Source organism: Sceloporus occidentalis, unplaced genomic scaffold, assembly GCF_023333645.1.
Source record: "Sceloporus occidentalis isolate IW3139 unplaced genomic scaffold, rSceOcc1.0.p SCAF_1, whole genome shotgun sequence".
Classification (NCBI taxonomy): Eukaryota; Metazoa; Chordata; class Lepidosauria; order Squamata; family Phrynosomatidae; genus Sceloporus; species Sceloporus occidentalis.
Window position 1 is genome coordinate 142212805 of NW_028316981.1, and position 19746 is coordinate 142232550.

At 40.5% G+C, this 19746-nt stretch overlaps 1 protein-coding gene across 2 annotated transcripts in view; it reads right to left on the reverse strand.

Annotated features, from left to right (window-relative positions):
* Positions 1–6060: 6060 nt before the first annotated feature.
* The window catches only part of LOC149322343 (dynein axonemal intermediate chain 2-like), a 28307-nt gene continuing 14621 nt past the window's right edge, over positions 6061–19746 (reverse strand). For both annotated transcript variants that reach the window (XM_089540009.1, XM_089540003.1), the window contains exons 7-14: positions 19125–19264; positions 18711–18833; positions 15787–16010; positions 12980–13115; positions 11938–12084; positions 10266–10499; positions 8405–8446; positions 6061–6203 (exon numbers count right to left, since the gene is read on the reverse strand). In XM_089540009.1, coding sequence (XP_089396135.1) covers positions 6165–6203; positions 8405–8446; positions 10266–10499; positions 11938–12084; positions 12980–13115; positions 15787–16010; positions 18711–18833; positions 19125–19264 — 1085 coding nt within the window. In that variant the 3' untranslated portion in view covers positions 6061–6164. The remainder of the gene's footprint in view (positions 6204–8404; positions 8447–10265; positions 10500–11937; positions 12085–12979; positions 13116–15786; positions 16011–18710; positions 18834–19124; positions 19265–19746) is intronic.

Below are 19746 nucleotides of genomic sequence, written 5' to 3' on the forward strand. Positions count from 1 at the left end.
CCTCCATAACTGTCATCTTTCGGCCGGTGAGGGAGAGAACAGGCTGGCCCAGCATCATCAGAAGCTAGCCTGAAGATAGAGGCCCCTCCCTCCATAACTGTCATCTTTCGGCCGATGAGGGAGAGAACAGGCTGGCCCAGCGTCATCAGGGGCTAGCCTGAAGATAGTGGCCCCTCCCTCCATAACTGTCATCTTTCGGCCGGTGAGGGAGAGAACAGGCTGGCCCAGCGTCATCAGAAGCTAGCCTGAAGATAGAGGCCCCTCCCTCCATAACTGTCATCTTTCGGCCGGTGAGGGAGAGAACAGGCTGGCCCAGCTCCATCAGGGCTAGCCTGAAGATAGAGGCTCCTCCCTCCATAACTGTCATCTTTTGGCCAGTGAGGGAGAGAACAGGCCGGCTCAGCATCATCAGAAGCTAGCCTGAAGACAGAGTGCCCTCCCTCCATAACTGTCATCTTTCAGCCTGTGAGGGAGAGAATTGGCTGGCCCAGTTCCACCAGGGCTAGCCTGAAGAAGAAGAGTCCTCCCTCCAGTCCATCTGCCTTGGTCCAGGCCTCAGAGGGAGAGAAGAATGCTGGACCTGATCCCCTCCCCCCTCACCATTCCCTTATCCTTTTGTGTCATGTCTTTTTAGATTGTAAGCCTGAGGGCAGGGAACCGTCTATTATCCCCTCTGTTGTAAACCGCTCGGATTCCCAGTGATTGGGCGGTATATAAATAAAACCTATTATTATTATTATTATTATTATTATTATTAAACAGGGTGCTGTCATCAATTGTATTTGGTGATAGAACATAAAGTGCCGTTACATAAATTGGTGGCAGAGGTGGGAGAATAAAATTCCCAAGCGCCTGCCACTTAAGAAAGGGGGTTTGTTACATAAATTGGTGGCAGCGGTGGGATTAGAAAACCCCATAGGACTTCCATAAGGTGAAGGAGTGTTGTCGTTACGTATTTGGTGAGCAGTGTCGGGATACGTAAAATCCAGTGGCTGGAAATTTGAGGAAAAGTGTGCTGGAGACAATTGGTGTTAATGGGTTCTGAGTTCGAGTTACCAGAAACCCGAGATCTGATTTGAACTTGAAAAGTAAAAAGTTCAACAGTTCAAATAAGGAGGCATAAGTCAGTGACGGGAATCTCTGAGGTAATAGTCAAGGGTACTGTGTAAGAGATTACCTATAGACTGACTAGGCTAGATAAGAAAAGTAATACTAGTCCCTGGGGTAATTTGCTGAGGTAAATTGTAGGGGATTGGGGGGGGGGGAAAGAAAGTTGCAGTTTTAGAGTGCTTGGATTTGACAAATCAGGTGGCCAGAAGTGTGCTGAAGTTAAGGGGTCTGAGTCGAAATACCAGATACCCAATAGTAGGTTTAAACTGAAAGAAAGAGAAACCTACAGTTTAAAATCTAGGCGTTCGATTCAGAGGAGTGATCTCTGAGGTAAAACAAAAAGGGTAGTTTGTAGGAGATCACTTGAAAATTGACAACCCTAGATAAGGCTAGTCTTTGAGGTAAATATACTGGGTAATTATAAGAGACTAGTTGACAGAGAAAAGTGATTCCTGAGGTAAAAGTCAGTGGTAAAGTAAGGAATCACTGACCTAACTGTGTTATTAAGTGGAAACACAGTCACATTTGAGTATTTCCTGAGGTAAAAGTTTTAGGTATTTGTAGGGAAATACTTAGAACATGCCTCCTAACAAAGTCAAACCTCCAACAATGACAGAAATGGTGGAGAAAAAAGAAATTGAAAAAGAAAAAGAAAATACTTATAACAGAGAAATGCATGATCTAAAAATGAAAAAACTGGAGAATGAGATGGCTCATGTGAGAGAAATAAATGACATAAAGATGAAGACATGGCACTTAATGTTCAGTTTAAAATCTAGAGTTATTCATATTGTCAAAAATAACATTAATGAGTTCCCTCTATATGATATAATTTTTCCCCTAAATATGACATAGGAGTTAGACCTGAATTATATATTGCCAGTTTTGAAAAAGCTTGTGATGATATGGGGATATCAGACAAGGAGTGTGATTTGATTAGGCTTGAATTAAAAGAACTGAAACACAGAAAAGAATTAAAAGAAAAAGAATATGAAGGAGAGTTAAGAGAACTGAAATATTTGAGAGAAATGAAAGAAAAAGAATGGCAACATGAGAGGGAAACAAGAAGAAAAGAATATGAGGCACAGCAAAGAGAGATGGAGCTTCAAAAATAGTTGAGAGAACTAAAGCATAACAAAGATGTATTAGAAGACAAATATGAGAAAAAGTTAGCAGAAAAACTGGATAGTTTTAAAGAGAAGTTTAAAAACCAGGATAAAATTATTAATACACTTAAAGAACAAATAGCTAATCTGGAATCCAAAAACCAGAAGTTACAAGGTCTGTTAGAAGGAAAAACAGAGGAGATTGTTACTCTAAAAACAAGTTTGGACATTAAAGAAAAGATTGTTTCAGAGTTAGAATATATCATTTCTGATATGAAACATTCCTCAAAACGTGCTAATGAAAACCTACATAAATATGGAGAAGATATTACCAGACTACAGGGTTTGCTGGATAAAACAAATGAGAGATTTCGTCAAAAAGAGAGAGAAAAAGAGGCTTTAGTACAAGAAAATAAAAAGTTACAAGAACAACTATATGATTTAAAACAAGAAAATCAGATTCTGCATCAAAAAGTCAATAAAGATCAGAGTGAACTTGTTAACATAAAGTTAAAAACTGAAGATCTGTACACAGAGATTGCCAGACTGGAAAATAGGCTAAACTCTAAAGACAGAGAAGTTCAAACTCTTGTGGAAAATTACCATAAAGCCAATACACAAACAAAAGGATGGAAAACCTTGTTTTACCACATAAAAGCAAAATACAATACTCTCCAAATTGAGCTTTTCGATATAAAAACTAACGCGGGTTACAGACCGCCGCTTTGCGGCGGTCTGCCGCCACTGCCGCTTGCTCCGTGAGGGAGCCGTAGCAGCCACACCGCGCGGCTCCCGCGCGGAGCAAAAAAGGAGCTTCAAAATGGAGCTCCTTCTTGCGGCGCCTCTATGACGTCGCGAGGCGCCGCTGGCGCATTTGCGACGTCATGGGCGCCGCGACACGTCTGGACGCTATGCGTTCAAGACGTAAAGATGGCGGCACCCGTATGAACAGGGCGCTGCCATTTTGTACTTATTCCATATGTACTAGGGTTAGGGGGGTGCGGAAGCACCGCCCCTTCTTAACCCTAATACATATGGAATACGTATTTTTTGGCGGTCTGTAACCTGCCTAAGAGTCACAGACAAAAAGAAAAAGTAGAGATTACACAAGAAGAAAAAGCCTTACAAGAACAAGTAGAAATAATAAATAAAGAGGAAAAAGTAGCAGTCATAGACAATAAGATTAATAGGTCTAATGAGCCTGATGAAAAATTGGCTGTGATCATAGGAGCTAAAAAGAAAAAAGAATTTAGCCAGAAAAGAAAGTCTCCTAAAAGTTTAAAACCTTTGTTAAAATCAGATGAGGAGAAGGCCTCCAAGTTAAAGGAAAACCATCCTTACAAAGTCAAAAGGAGAATGTTGTGGGAGAATAAAAGTCCCAAGCGCCTGCCACTTAAGAAAGGGGGTTCGTTACATAAATTGGTGGCAGCGGTGGGATTAGAAAACCCCATAGGACTGCCATAAGGTGAAGCAGTGTTGTCGTTACAGACAGTACTACCAGCAGATTTATGAGATCTTGAAGAAGGTTCTGCTCTGCAAAACAGGCTTATGCTTAATCCTAACTTGCTACAGGGGCAAGTTATGAGAAAAAGTTAGCAGAAAAACGATAGTTTTAAAGAGAAGTTTAAAAACCAGGATTATCATTTCTTTATCATTTCTTTAAAAATTCAGTATGAACATGCCAAGCTCTGAAGATTTCCTATTTTTCTCCCCATCAATTTTCACATGCATTGCTAGATTCTAAGGGGCTGTGTTGTTTTTAAGTCACTGTACAGCATCTAAAGTGAGTCTAAATAACATAAAGGCACTAGATTCTGTCTCATCTTGGAAGCTAAGAAGGGTCAGCCCCGGTTAGTACTTGGATGAGAGCCTTCCAATGAATACCAGATGCTGTAAGCTATATTTCAAAGGAAGGGACAGGCAAAACCATCTCTGAGGTTCTGTCTGCATGGGCCAGAATACCCCAGGAGCAATCTGGAGTATTCTAGTCAAAGAGCTGCCGCAAGCTCCCCCCCCCCCCCATTACCTTTGCCCCTCCATTCTGATGTCTGGAGGTTGTTCATATGTGTGCCTCACTGTGCTCCCTTGTGTGGCTGCTGCTGCTGACCCTTTTGAGGTCAGAACGAGGCATCTGGCTTCATTGTGACCTCAGAGTGAATTATTTGCTGTGATTGCGGCACTGGGCTGCACAGCAGGACACATTTGCAAACAGCATGCAGCATCAGAACAGAGGCCTCCAGCTCTTCTGGGAAGACCCAGAGCAGACAGGGAGTTTTTAAAAGGGGTATGAGCCAGTGTGGTGCAGCAGTTTGAGCATTGAACTATGACTCTGATGACTAGGGTCCAGTTCCCTCTTGGCCATAAAACCTATTTGGGCAGGTCACATGCTCTCAGCCTCAGAGGAAGGCAATGGCAAACCTCCTCCAAACAAATCTTGCCAACAAAACCCCAGGATAGGTACACCTTGGGGTCACCATAAGTCAGAAATACATCGAAGGAACACCACCCCCACACATGGTTAGGTGCTTAACAGGTCAGACATTGTCCAGACTGTTCATACCAGACTTGGGGTTTGGGGCATGTGCTGTCTGGACTCCACGTTGAGAGAACGAGGGGAGGCTATTTTATTTGCCCAATGCAGATAGGGCCTGATTTTAACTTGCCTCAGAAAACCCTATGAAATTGATGGGGTAGCTATAAGTCAACAGGTGATTTGAAGGCACATACACACAGAAGCAGCACCTAAAGATTTAGGTGCTTTATTAATAACAATGATTTGTCAGAAGAGACCTTACAAGAGAAGCAACTGCTATGAAAGACAGAGGGCTCAATGACATGCTAATTCCTTAACAGCTGGCATCAAGATTATGTTGATGTCAGTGAGCACATACAGCTTTAATTTGGAGTAATGCAATAGTGCAGGGAGGTATAAGAAAATCCTGTCTTGAGATTTAGTAACATGAAGATTTCAGTCTCTGTGGAATATCTCCTACAGTATAAAATGGTATGCATAAAACCCATTTTACCGTAGGCAGGACTAATATTTAAAAACTAAATAACAATAAATACGAGTAGTGGCTGTTGTTTCAACTGTGTCTTGCAATTAGGTCAGTTGTATACAGTTGGTGTAGGTACTAGGGAGAAAGATGACTGCAAAGCTTAGGCGAGTCCTCTTGGTTACTCCCCCTCTGTTCCTACCTTCAGGAGAAAGTGTTTTTCATGAGCTGTAAAATGATCACCCTATTAATAATTCAATCAGCAGTGACTGGCAGTGCTGTTAGTCTACAATAATATACACTAACTATATTGGCATGGCTGTGACAATGAGCATTCACTTCTGGTTGAATGGTTGTGGGTGCTATCTGCTTCTGGATGTACTACTATTCAGCCATTTGTGCCTTTTTCTCCTGTCACTTTGGAAGCACTCAGTGAGAAGTTGTAATTGGCTCGTATACAGTGCATAGGAACATTACTACACAGGAAAGAAAAGATATCCCTGAAAAAGAACAACAAATCTGTGAGTGGGCCTAACTAAACATGATGTTAGACATACAGCAACAAAAATATCCCCCTGCCCTTTGTAGTAAGAGCTGCCCAGGAAAGTGTGGACTCCCCCTCAAGTTGTATTTATGGGTTTGGTTCTGTATGTAATATTTAACAAAAGTGTATGCTGAAATTCCTCTGGTTGCTTTCTCTCCAGAGTTGTAATTCAACCATCACAGCTATTCCGAATGTTATTTTTATCCCTCTATCAAAGAGAGTTTTTGTGAGTTTCCAAGGTAAAGACACTCAGATGCTCAGCTGGACACTGGTTTTGATTAAGACACAGTGGAGAAAAAAGGAATGAAAATGTTCCTGCATTTATTGATGTTGTTTTTTGTTTAAAAAAATAAAAACAAAAACAGAGGATAAAGTCCAAAAGTAAATTCCACGTAGCAACTTTAGCAATCACTCCTCTTCCTCTTTTTCCTCTTCCTTCTCCTCCTCCTGCAGTAAAAGTAGAATTATTTATTTTTCAAGTTCTCCCTAGCAATGAACCTTTGTCAAAATCAGTCCTTACAACAAGTCCCAAGATGCTAAAATGTCTGTTAAGCTGGAGGTTCATTTTATAAACCTTTCCTGGACCACAGCACTTCAGACTACAGAGTTTGCATTGTTTGAGTTTTCCATGTTAAGAAGCAAACATACATTGACCACATGCAAAGGACTAGAATCAATAAAAGAATGATTTTTGTTTAACCTCTTCTCCAGTGTGTAGAAACTAACATGCATATCGATAGCTATAGTGCAAAGGATACCTATAATCTTATGCAATATGGTAGTCCCAGAACACTACCATTTGATTTACTGAATAAGAAGATTAAACTTTAGCATTAAGCAGTAATTTGACTGTACAACGTGGTATGGCAAAATCAGCAATAAGAAAATGCTAAGAGTAGATATGGCCAGGCACTACATATACTGTATATCTTCAACATAGCTGCAGCCATGCACCCCACATGGATCCACCAATTCCATCCCTTTATTTTAGGTAACTAGGGGCCATTTTTCTCCTAACTTGGTCACACTTGTATGGTAACAAGTTTTCATGAACGGTCCCTATCCATTCACAAATGATTTTGTAAATGCCCTTTGACCCTGGGACAATGGGGAGCAGAAAGTGGGAAAGAACTAGGAAACAGCCATTTGCTTGTCTGTTAACTTTGCCTGATGAATGGGACACACAGTGGTGATCAATATCCCTTCAGCTGCAAAAGCAGTAACTAAATATTAAGAAAATAAAAATAATGATCATAGATTATTTATACAACTTGAAAGTGGATGAGGAGGGCATCCAAACAGTTAAACAATTTGCATACCTTGGCTCAGTTATTAATCAAAATGAGACTGTAGTCAGAAGACTTAAGAGACTTGGAAAGGCGGCTATGCTGGGACTACATAGAAATGAAGTTCTGTAGGTGCCATGGATTGTCAAGAAGACAAATAAATGGGTCAAAGCAATTTAAGCCCGGACTCTCTCTAGAAATGATTAAACTGAGGCTGTTATACTTTGGACATATGAGACAACATGATTCACTGGGAAAAGTATTAATGCTTGATAAAGTGGAAGGAAGCTAATAAGAAAAAGGGACGTTCATATTACAGGTGGATTGATTCAACGAAGAAAGCCACAGATCCAAGACATGAGGAGGGGAATTGATGACTAGGGTTCTTAGAGGTCTCTCATTCACAGGGTTCCCATAAGCTGAAGTTCACTTGATGGCAAATAGCAATCTTTTCTATATGTTTATATCACTTTCAGTTACAGTACAATGGAATACATGGGAAAATGACCGAGATATACACCTAATATTTGGGGGCAAATACCTAGATCTACTATTTTGTATTTATGTACTGAATGATAAATAAAGAGAAGGTAGGGGAAGAAAAAAGGAATGTGGAAGAACCTTTAAGATTAACTGGTTTTTATTTTAACATGAGTTTTTGGATATAAACCCACTTCTTGAGATGTAGTACATAGTGATATTAAAGCCTTAGGTATAAAGTGGTTTGGTGAATATTACAAGTTGCTCTTATTTTAGATTTTTGAAAGTTGTGTTTTATGTTTTTGTATTTTATGAATGGAGGATTGAACCTGTCTGCCTTGCTTCTTTTCATTCTTCCTAGGGATTACTCTTGGTGAAACCTAAAACTGGTACTGGCTGGACACTACGGTCTAGAATGTCCTTTCAGTGCCTGCAGACTCCTTTGTCTCATTCCATCTCAGGTCACACTGTTAGAGAACAGGACTGGTATGAAGTCAGTCCTCTCTGCATGCACACTCATGCACACACACCACACACACACACACACCCCTCTACCTGCTTTTCTAACACCTTGCCAAATTGATTGGGAGATTTCAAAAGCATTGCCCTTTTGATTTGCCTAATAAACATATTGTCCTAAAATGGATTATGGCATTTTTCTTGAAACCAGCACAGCTGTTTTAGGAGAAATAATTGATACAGTTTGCTTGGCCAATTCAGCAGGGAAAGTGCTCACAGGATGAACTCCATTAACAAAAGGATTATGGACATATCCTCTAAAACAAGGCAATGGCTGTTTTGAGCATCCAAGATATCAGGAAGGTCATTACTTGGATACTCTGCAAATGAAAGAATATTTGGGAATGGGAGAGGAATACTGACCTTTGGGAGAATTAATTCATCCTCACCTTCTTCAGTTTGGTCCTGAAAAATGAAGGTCATTGTAATGAATGGGGTGACCTGAAAGACTTATTAGAATATTCATAGCACACTGATGGAGAAAAAATGACCATGGCATTCTGGGAGTTGTAGTCCAAATCCCCACCTCTGTCCATAACATACAAATATTGATATTTAACCCCTAAACAATCTGACAATTTAAGGACAGCCTTTGCCTATATCAGGGTTGGGCAACCTGTTGCCCTGCAGGGCTTGCTGGATTGCAGCTCTCATAAACCTACATCACAGAATGAGTTATGATGAAAACTACAGTCTGATTAAAACATCAGATTCTACTTCAGATTTAGGAATTCCCTCTGTAGGAAAATGTGCTCCATTTCTGTTGTTTTTTTATTTGTTTCATTGTGTTTTAACCGTTGTCTTGTTTTTATGGCATCAAAGCCATGGGGGGAGATTTTTTTTAAAGGCAAGGCACAAACACTTAAAAACTAATCAACCAACCCAAAATAAATAAATACATGAGGACAAATTATGCTTGTGTGAAAGAAATCAATAAGTTCCATATTCTGAGGCAGCGCTTGGCAATGCTGCTGCTATTGTTTTGAGTGGCCATGCTGTTAGGGAAATACCTGGAGCTGTAATCCACAAATGTTAACATTTCCAACCCAACCCACCCCATCTGCTCTATGATATGTTTTGGTGCTTGTTTCAAATGTATGAAGTGGTCCTAAGTAGGCCTGGAACAGAACTTTTTCCTGTCACATCAACTTGCTCCAAAGAGCAAATCATCCTCAGAAATCCTTCTCCAGGTTTTTACCTTTTTACATCAGGCAGAGAGCTAACAGAGTTATGGCCTTCTCTTTTTTTGGTTGCCTTTCCCCCACAATGATGGCAGAATTCCCAACCAAATTATGTTTCCTTAAGGCAATCATTGCTGCTTTTGCGGCTCGTTCTCCTAAGCTTTTGAGATGTTCATGGTTTCAATTGTGTTAACTGGTGTTGTTGAGATTTTTTGGTCTGGCATTGGTTTGTCTTCTATTCTCTCTTTGGTTTTATGTCAGCTGTTTTCCTAGCTTTGGAATCTCCTGATTGTTTTAATATTGCTGTACAAATAATGTCTACATTTTGGTGACAATATTAACATTTGGAATATCATTTCATATTAACATCTGAGATATTATAGATGTGAGTACACTTCTTTGGTTGCCACCCTAAGCAAAACATAACTGTTTTTAATGATTGAATAATCCATCTACTATTTAACCTCCCAAATGAATGCTACAAAAATGACTCTGTGGTTTGCAACCCTAAGCATAGTTAGGTTACTCCTCTGCTATCAAGGGCTTATTACACTGAGTAGAAAAACTGCCACTAGAATGTTACTGAGCAAATGTTATGTCCATTCACTGCAGATTTAAGAGTGATTCAAAGTGGTCACCTGTTGACCAGTGCTGGTCCATGAGCCAATGTCCACAGCAAGTTCCCAGGAAAGAAAAAACAATTGTAGTGAATAGGCATAAATGTGGTGACAACCCCTGGTACATTGGGAAAAACACCTGCCAGTCCCCCACATCAAATAGTCTAAGAAGTTTTGTTTCAGAGAAATGTGTAGTGACCCTGTAGCAAAATACAACATAGTGTCTTGGGCAACTCTCTTTTCCTTCTTCCAACCTTGATTGGACCAATTACATTTATTTAAATAATACCTGGCTGATGTTTTGAGATAACTCCACCTCCCATATCTTTTGTTGTACTGAACATCATTGTTTCTTCCATCCAGGAGATCATGCCTAGAATTGAATCTCCCTTACCCCAGACCCTTCCTTCTCAATGTTACTGTTACCTGGCCTGCAATAGATTTCAACTTGGTCCGTGCTCTCTCTCTGCGCCTCAGTTCTCCTTCAATCACTTCAAAGAACTCCTTCTGTACGCGTTCCAACGTCTCTTCAGGCTTCTCCTCCTCCATGTCTTCTTTGACTTCATCTTCCTTTCCCTCAGCCTTTGTTTTTTCCTTGAGACGCATTTCACGGTGCCGAGCCTCCAGAATTTTCTCTCGCTTGGTCTCTCGCTCAAACATCTGAGATGCAGGGATGGTTACAGTTCAAAAGGGCCAAAGTGAATTACCTCTAATCCATGTCTTCCTCTGTTCCTTGGGGTGAGATACCAGGCAACCCATCTGAGAAATCTTGCTGGTAACAAGACTGCAATGGCCCTATCCCCACTTTCTATGTTTTCCTACATTTTCAGTACTCCAGCATTCATTACATTCTCAGAAAATCTAGTTAAAAGGAGAATGCATAGTGGGGTTGACACTTCCCAGTCCAGGGTTCTAAATGGCCAGAACACTGAGGAAGAGCTGTATTGTATCTTCATTTAAATTCCTGGTGCAGATAAGGACTGATGTGTACATATGGGGTAGACTTACGTTTCACTCTTTTTGAACATCCCAACCAGACTCCAGAGAGGAGAGACCTGGGCTCCCCTTTCACACTACATAATTACAGTAACTTTCATACCACCTCAACTGCCATGGTTCCATTCTATGGAATCCTGTGATATATAGGTTGGTGAGATATTTAGACTTCTTTGCTACAGAGACATCTAAGGCACCATCAAATCAGAAATGTCAGAATTCCCAGGATGCAGCCATAGCAGTTAAGGTGGTATCAAACTGCTATAACTGTGCAGTATGAAAGGAGTCCTTACTTTCTGCTAAGCCATGGATTCCACCCAATGCCATGCAAGTAGATTTTTGCTAATGTAGTGGGGCTTCTCCTTCCCTTCCTGTCCATTTCAGCCCATCAGTTCTATTTAGAAGGTTTTCCAACCCCCTGAAGGAGATCAGAGGAAACATGGCATGCTATACTGGGAGAAATGTGTTTAGTCAGAGGAGTCCATTTCACTGGTGGGTTGACTCTATTGAATGTATCCCTATGATATGGTCCCTACACCTTTCAAATAAACCAACCTGAAAGAGCTTTAAGGGAAAAAGTGATAATTTCATATATCCTTGGTATCCCTGAATTTATCTCTTTATATTGATAAATAAATTATCTCAACATGATGTAGCAGTTTGAGCATTGGATTATGACTCTGGAAAACAAAGCTCAAATCTCCACTTGGCTACAGAAACCCATTGGGTGACCTTGGGCAAGTCACACTCTCATAGCTCCAGAGGGAGGCAAAAACAAACAAACCCTAAGATAGGTTGGCTTTAGGGTCACCATAAGTCAGAAATGACTTGAAGGCTCACAATAACAATCACAATCCCTGCACAGAGATGGGATGCAAATAAGATAAATAAATAAAGCTATATGGGGGCCTAATGTTTGTGGCAGAGGGGAAAATGAGCAAAAAGCTATGTTGGAACTGAAGCTAGACATGGATTGCAAGTGAAGAATAAGTCTAGAGAGAACCTGAGCTCACTTCCCTGCTCACTACCACCACTCTGCTCTTGAAGGGAAATGCATCCCCCTTGAGCTACAATCTGCCTCCCACAAGCAAGAAATACTTACTGCTGAGGTCAGGTTCTTCTCGTTCCGTTGCAAGGTGCAGAGGCCAGAGGAGAATTCTAATAGTGTCACTGTGCCCAGCTTGGAGCCACAGCCAATAAAACGCCCATTGTCTTGTAAGCGCAGGCTGAAGAGAGGCTCATCACAGACCTGTTGGGAGACAGACCCAGTTCAGGACAGAAAATTGTGTTTGTATGTGCGTGTTGATTTAAAGAAACCAAACCAAGCCCAGAACTTCCAAAATCTTGTCAAGGTCTGGGGTGTGGGGGTCACATCAAGTCCAGTGTCTCAGAAAATTATTGACAGCAGAATAGCTGTCTTTCAGGATTTTATTCTTGTGCCTTCCCCATTCCCCCATTCCATCTGATGGTTTCCTAACATATTTTGTTTAAACAGAGATAATCTCCTTATAAGAAATGCATTTGTAAATCAGTCTGTTTCTAGAATCTAGAGGATGTGTATTAGATTATGCTTCAGACAGAGACTTTTGAACACTTGTAACCGCAACAAAATAAGGACTTGTGCCATTTTAATAATAGTCTGTAACCCTGCTTCGATCCTTTGGGAGAGGCGGGGAAACATAAATAAATTATTATTATTATTATTATTATTATTATTATTATTATTATTATTATTTTCAAACATGGCCATGCACACACATTTCCCCCAGAAGTGACTCACAGTAGGCAACCTACTATTTGCTACCTATCATTAGGTAAAAACACACAAATCTATTCACTACAGCCTTCTACAATTTAATTTCTTCCAGAGATATCACACAACAACTCACCTCTCCAACCAGCATGGACACTTGCCATACTGGTTGGGACCCTGGGAGTTGTAGTGACATTCATCTGTAGGCTATGAAGTTAGAGAAAGCCAATTTGATGGTTAAAAGTTATTGCAGAGTTCAGGAAAAGCAACCCAACCAATGGTATTTCTAAATGTGTAAATGTCAAGCAGAAAAACAACCATGAGACTAGAAGCCTCAGAACAAAAAGATTAGAATACATAAACCTAATAGCAGTGGGCACCCTGCAGTAACCTTCAAGTTGAGTGTAGGGTCATTCTGTTTGAAGAGGAAGTCCCAGACATCAAGAGTCCCATCCATTTTGGTGGTGAAGAAGACAGCTGGCCGAGTGGTGCTCCAGCATCCATCTGTGAGGTAGGACATATGATATCTGCAGAAAACACAAAATTTTGTAGTTTTAATTTTGCTACACATGCTGCTTTGTGGGTGTTTTGCCCAAGAGCAGTATAGATTTTGAGAAAATAAATGCCCATATATATATACATGTATACATTTATTTTGGAAATAAACATTCACATATATACATTTATACATTTAATGTAGCTGCTTCCCTCCTCCAAAGATTCCATCAAGAAGGGTTGCTACTTGCTGTATATGCTTCCTGCTAAAGTACTTTTTTGCACAAAGCATATTTTTAAAGAAGGGGTCAGAGATGGATGTCTATCCATCACATCAGAAGAGAAGATGAAATTATGGATTTCCTACCTTTTGTGATACAAATACCCACCCCTTACTTGTGTCTTTTGGGAGCTAGCATATATAATCACAGCCTTCCTTATTGCTGTGCCATGTCCCTCTAACTTTTGCTAAGCATCAAGATTCTATATTGCCAGAAATTCAACACAAACTAGGCATGCTTTCATGAATTAATTGATGGCTTAACTGACAGAACATTAAAAAAAAAGATTTAAACTGCTTTCGGGCATCTGGGTAGCCACCATTAAGATGCACTCTAACTGGAGACTGGATGGTGGGGTGGCAGACTGTGTTTGCCATTCTGCAACCCGCTGTAGGCCAAATTTATTTATAGGTGGTGTGGCCTTACTCCTAAAGTCGCTGAGTTCCTAACTAGATGGGACCTTTCCACCCAGCACTTTGTCCATGAACACAGTTTCACTTCATTCCACCTTCTGCTCCTCCAGCTTAACTGGTGCTTGCCAGCCCAGGGGAGAAAGTCTGGCTCTGCACCTTCTGTCCATTCCCTCATGACTGCAAGCACTGGCTGATTCTTGGGACTTTACCACATGAGGCCAAAATTTTAAAGGTATCTTTGGCTGGTACATGATGCTGTGTCTGTTCTGCTGCTGCCTTGTATTCCACTCTTTACTATAGCACACCTTTTCATTGATGGGCAAAACTCATCAATAGCTTTCATTGTTGCTATTATAGCCCAGCTACATGGGTGCAAAAAGCCTCTTCACTTCAATGCCGCCATTACAACAGTCACTGGGCAGGAAAGGGCCTGATTCCCCTCCACTATCCCCCTCTCACTCACTATTTCAAAGCAGGCTAACTTTGTACCTTTCATTTTTTGAAATTTGTCAAGGAAAGACAATGGCAAACCTCATGTGAACAAATCTTGCCAAGAAATCCCCATGATAGGTTTGCCTTAGGGTTGCCATAAGTCATAAACGGCTTGAAGGAATACAAAAACAACAAAACAATGTTTGTGTACTTACAGCAAAACAAAAAAATGTAAATCATTTTTGCCATAATCATGCAAACACAGCAAAATTAAAAATAAATAAACCAACAGACAAGGAGTTAGGCTGCTTTGGAATGGTGAGTGGGATGAGGAGAGAGGAGAATCAGGCTCCCACATGGCACTGACTGCTGCAACGCCAGAACTGAAGTGAAGAGGCTTATTACATCTGGTGTGTGTGTGTGTGTGTTTGTGATTTGAAAGTAGTGCAGATGCATGAAAGAAGAAAGGTGTGATAAGAAATGCTATCAATGCAGTATGTTCTTATTTCCATTCATAATGTGATTGCTCTGAGACGCAAGGCTGGTGTGATAATGTCCTTCGGAACGAGGACATTCCCTTACTGGGTCAGGGACTCTGGTGGTTGGATTCTGAGCTTCTTAGGTAGGATTAATCTTTAGCGCTGTTGCTCTATAGTATACCAAATCAGACAAATGGTTCCATCTTGCTCAACAGTGATAAGCAGTGACTCTCCAGGGTTTCAAACAGTACCATTTTGTACCTGGATCCAGTACCTGGATTGAATATTAGACCGTCAGTATGCACCAAGTTAGAGTCCTTCCTTAGTATAACCTGCTAACTGTTTCTACTGTCTGCTCTTCCTGCAGCCCTCTCTAGTTCAAGCAGGGGGCTTGATTTTATAGCAATTTTAGGCTGTGCTCCAAGGCTTTTTGTGGACAGGAACACGGATTGGGAGCAAGAAGGCTGAAGGAAGGAAGCACCACTAGCAGGCTCATTTGATCCTGTCTGAACCAGGGTCAGAGCTGGTCAGTCCTTGGATGGGAGATGGACAATGAATATCAGGTGCTGTACGCTGTATCTCAGAGGAAGGAACTGGAAAAATCACCTCTGAGTATTCCTTGTCTAGGAACACCCAATGAAATTCACGGGGGTGCTGCAAATCAAAAGGCAACTTGAAGGCACATGCCTGCACACACATTTGCCTTGAATGTTATATACAGACAAGCAGGTCTCTTCTATTGATTTAGCATTTGGCTGCAGTATGTTCATTTGGTTAGAAAGCATCTAATTTGTCCAAACTATATAACAAAAGTGAGTCAAAATGACAATAAAATGGGAAAAGAATAAGAGCAAGCATGTTGTATTCTTAGATCCACAGACCAATTGCTATGTTGATATACTTAAGTTGTATTAAACAAATCACAACACAAAACAGGGATTGGAGTGCTGTCAGCTAGGACTGATCCTGGCAGTACTGAAGCTTCTTTACTTCTGATAGTCACTACAAAAGGCATATTCTGGTATACAGACATCAATAGTCTGTGTATGTTATTTAAATCACCACAATCATCAAATATTAAAAGAATGTGTTACCTACTTAGTCCACATGATTGAGGATTCTCTGCTTTCTTCTGACCAGATGCGAGCAGTCCAGTCCCCCACTGTCAAAAAGTTCTTGGGATAAAAAGGATTCCTAGAAAGGGAATAGATGGGTCCATGGTGCCCACTGAATGTGCAGACAATTTTCTCAGCAGGAGTCTTGGCTTTGCGGTTGCAAGAAATCACTATGCCTTGCTCTGTTCCCACCATGAACTTGGTTGGCTGTGGAAACCCAACAGAATACCACTGTTACTCAAGTATGCTGGAACATTTTTTTCACAGGACAAAGAAAAGCTTCATGAAGGGACATCCTAACTACATCTGCAAGGCCATTTGGTGCCCATGATATGCCCATGGTGTGCACAAACTAAAAGGGGAAATGATGCTGTATGTCTGTTACTACTGTAAAATTCACAGTGAGTACATCTACACTGTAGAAATAATGCAGTTTGATACCATTTTAACTACCACAACTCCATCCTACAGAATTCTGGGATGTGTAGTTTTATGAGGTGCCAGCACTTTTTGGCAGAGAAAGATAAAGATTTTATAAAACTATAAATCTCAGGATTCCATAGAATGGAGATACAGCACTTAAAGTGGTGCCAAATGGCATTACTGTATTTCTATAGTGTACACGCACCCAGTGAACACTAGGACTGAGATCATGACATGCCAGCTCTGAAGCAGCAGAGTACTTCAGAGTCCTGAACTGATCCTGAATCTTGATTTAAATGGTGGTCTACATATTGACTTTAGACCTAGAGTGGGGTTCTTTGGCCTTCCAAATATTTTGGACTACAGTCCCCACAATCCCATACCATTAGCCATAGGGGTGGGAGTGAGGTTTCTCCACCACTGCTGTAGACCTTAATCAGACAACTCATCATACAAACAGCACAAAAAAGATGATTCACACCTAGCATAGAGACTATGAGGGATGGTATGGAAAACAGTATTTTTACAGTTAAGGAAAGAATCATAATCTTCATGCTCAGCGAACTCAATTTATTTTCAAACCTTTCAAGTTAGGCTCGTATGGTGGCAATAGTGTATATATGTGTGTTTGTGTGTGTGATGTACTTATCAATTTAGCTTCCCCACTGGCTCTCAAAAAATCTGCAGCCTCAGTGATTAGGAGCTTGCTTGGCCATGTAACAAAGAGATAAGGATGCTTATCTAGATTCAGTCCCTACTAGCTAGAGAGATTAGGTCCCTAACAAGCTGCAGATGATTTCCTGTAACCTGATCAAGGTAGCAACCATTTTATGACTAGAAGATTTAACACAATGTTTGAAAATACATTCTCTCTAATATGGAGGTGAGCAGTACTTTATTATTTAAGTGTTGTGTGATTTCTCAGTGTTCTAATTTGCAAAGCACAAATGACCAAAAAACAGTTTAGCCATGATACTGTGTAGCCTCCAAGAGGACAGGAATGAGAAGAGGAAGCAGACCTAGTGGTAGCACTTGCAATAGTAATAGTGTGACAATAGAACCCGCAGGCTTCATAATAAGAATGAAAGCTGGGTAATATTACAGTACATACAGTATGAAAATAGATCTTGTAGCACTTTGGAGACTAACTGAAAGAAAAAAGTTGGTTACATGCAGTTGTGCTTGAAGGGAGAGTCTTAACTTCAAGTGAAATAATACCTCAAAGCATCTTTGTAGCTCAACTAAATTTGGGTCCTACTCAGAGGACCAGAGGGAGTTGAATTCTCTGCTAAATTCAGGGCTGCTCATCTGAATTTGAATGACCATGGTTTGTATTCAGCTTAGGATGACAAATTTCACATATCCATTTCACTGTATTTTCTAGTATGTGTTTACTATACCAGGCATTTTGAGAACACATTCTTTCATTTTGAAAGTGGAAAGTGATTATCCACTAATACAAATAGTTCAGTCTGGCAATATGATCCTCCAACAATTGTGATCTCTTCCAATACATCCTGGAAGCTAAAGTCTAAAGCAGTGATTTCCAAACCTTAGTTCTCCAGATGTTTTGGACTTCATCTCCCAGAATTCCTGACTGTTGACCAAACTGGCTGGGGCTTCTGGGAGTTGAAGTGCAAAACACATGGAGGACCAATGTTTGGGAATCACTGTTCTAAGGCAATGCTACTCACTCTGGTGGTCCATGGACTGATGCTGGTCCACAACCTATTGGTTGCCGGTTTTCATGGAGTTACCAAGAAAGAAAGGAACAGCTGTAGTGCCATTCCCTGCTGGTTCCCCACATCAGATTGCTTAAGGAGCACTGGTCTAAAAAAACTGGCATAGTCTCCATATTCAAACATGTTTCAGGGCATGTACTCCAACATGTCTATTCAGATATCAATGACAGTAAGAGACTGGAAAATATCAAAAACAAAAAACAAACAGCTTCATTTATATACCGCTGCAAGCCTGAGTCAAGCTTGAGACCTTTTGCTGTTATTGAACTCGCAACCTTATGGTTTGTGAATGAGTGGCTGCAGTAAAGGCATTTAACCACAGCGCCACCACTGTCTTTCCTCATACTTAGCAGTCTTGCTGCTGTTTGCCATTACTTAAAATCCTGTTTCCCTATACTGCTCCAAATTCCTTGTCACATTTCAAGGCTATTGGAATACTAGTGTAGAGTTTTTACATTGAATGTTGTGGAATTTCTGTATGTATATAAAGAAGAAACTCTGCCCAATGCTTGATATGAAATCTGTCTTGATTTCATAATTTGTTATTTTATACACATCTCTTTTGGTATTTTAGTCTTGACCAATCACCATGTTCTTCCTCCTACAGTTATTATAAAGGCTGTTGCTTTGAAACCCAAAGATTTTCATTAGAATTGTAAGCCTAAGAGGTGGAAAAAGATAAACCATGTTGCAAAGTCTGTCCTAAAGCTTGCAGGCAAGACTGTATCCAGAAAACACTCACCATCGTTGGTTCAAATTCCAGGGTAATTGCTCCTAAAGCGTTTTCCAAGATTCCTTTCCTGCTGATATCCATCACCAGTGTCTCTGTGGGCTCTGATAACTTACGAATGTCCCACCACAAAACCTAAAAACAGCAATGCATATTACTACTATTTTTTCCTATTCTTTTCTGGCCCAAATTATGGGTGGCTTCAGACGTCAGCATCATCCCTGGCCACTATGTTGGGACTCATAGCACTTGCAGTCCAGCAACATCTGGAGGTTTCAGGTTCTCACCTCTCTTCCATAGGTTTGGTGTAGCTGTTCACCACTTGTACTATACAAAGTATATAGTATTATGTCAACATTAACTATTAGGTCAGCAATAGTTATGACAAACTGTACAATTACATGTTCATCTTGCTCAGTTCTTTACCTGTCCATCTGTGGAGCCAGAGAAGCAATCAGTTCCAGTTTTTGACTGCAGCCAGATCACATTGTACACTGGATCCCGATGACCGAGTTCCACAGTGGTCAGTTCCACTGGCAGACCTCCCTTTCGGGTGTCCCAGTAAGCTGAGGGAGAGAGAAACACAGCTAATAAGCACTCTCAATATTTTTATAGCTTCCTCTTTCCTTCAGCTCATGTCTGCTTTCACCACTACATGCTGTCAGTCTTCCACATTAAAAAAGCTCCTAATGCTCCTCTGTCACTGTTTCTCAAAATCAAGGTTAAGAAATTTATTTTATTTGGCCTGTTACATTCCTCAGAATGTAGGAATGTAAGTGCCTGTGTTATTCAATATGTCAGATTCTATGGGTAGAAATGCATAAGAAAACCACTTTCCAGGACAATATCCATCCCCAAAATATGGATATCTTGTGCTCCTAAATATAAGTAAATAAAATCCTCTTAATTAATCAGAAACTAGTGCTCTAAATATTGAGAATACAACCTAGCCTATGTAGCATTTGATTTCATTTCCAGTCAAAAAAAAAAAAAAAAAAGGTCAGGTAAAGTATCATACTGGCCACTCTTATTTGTCAGAAAGTATTTT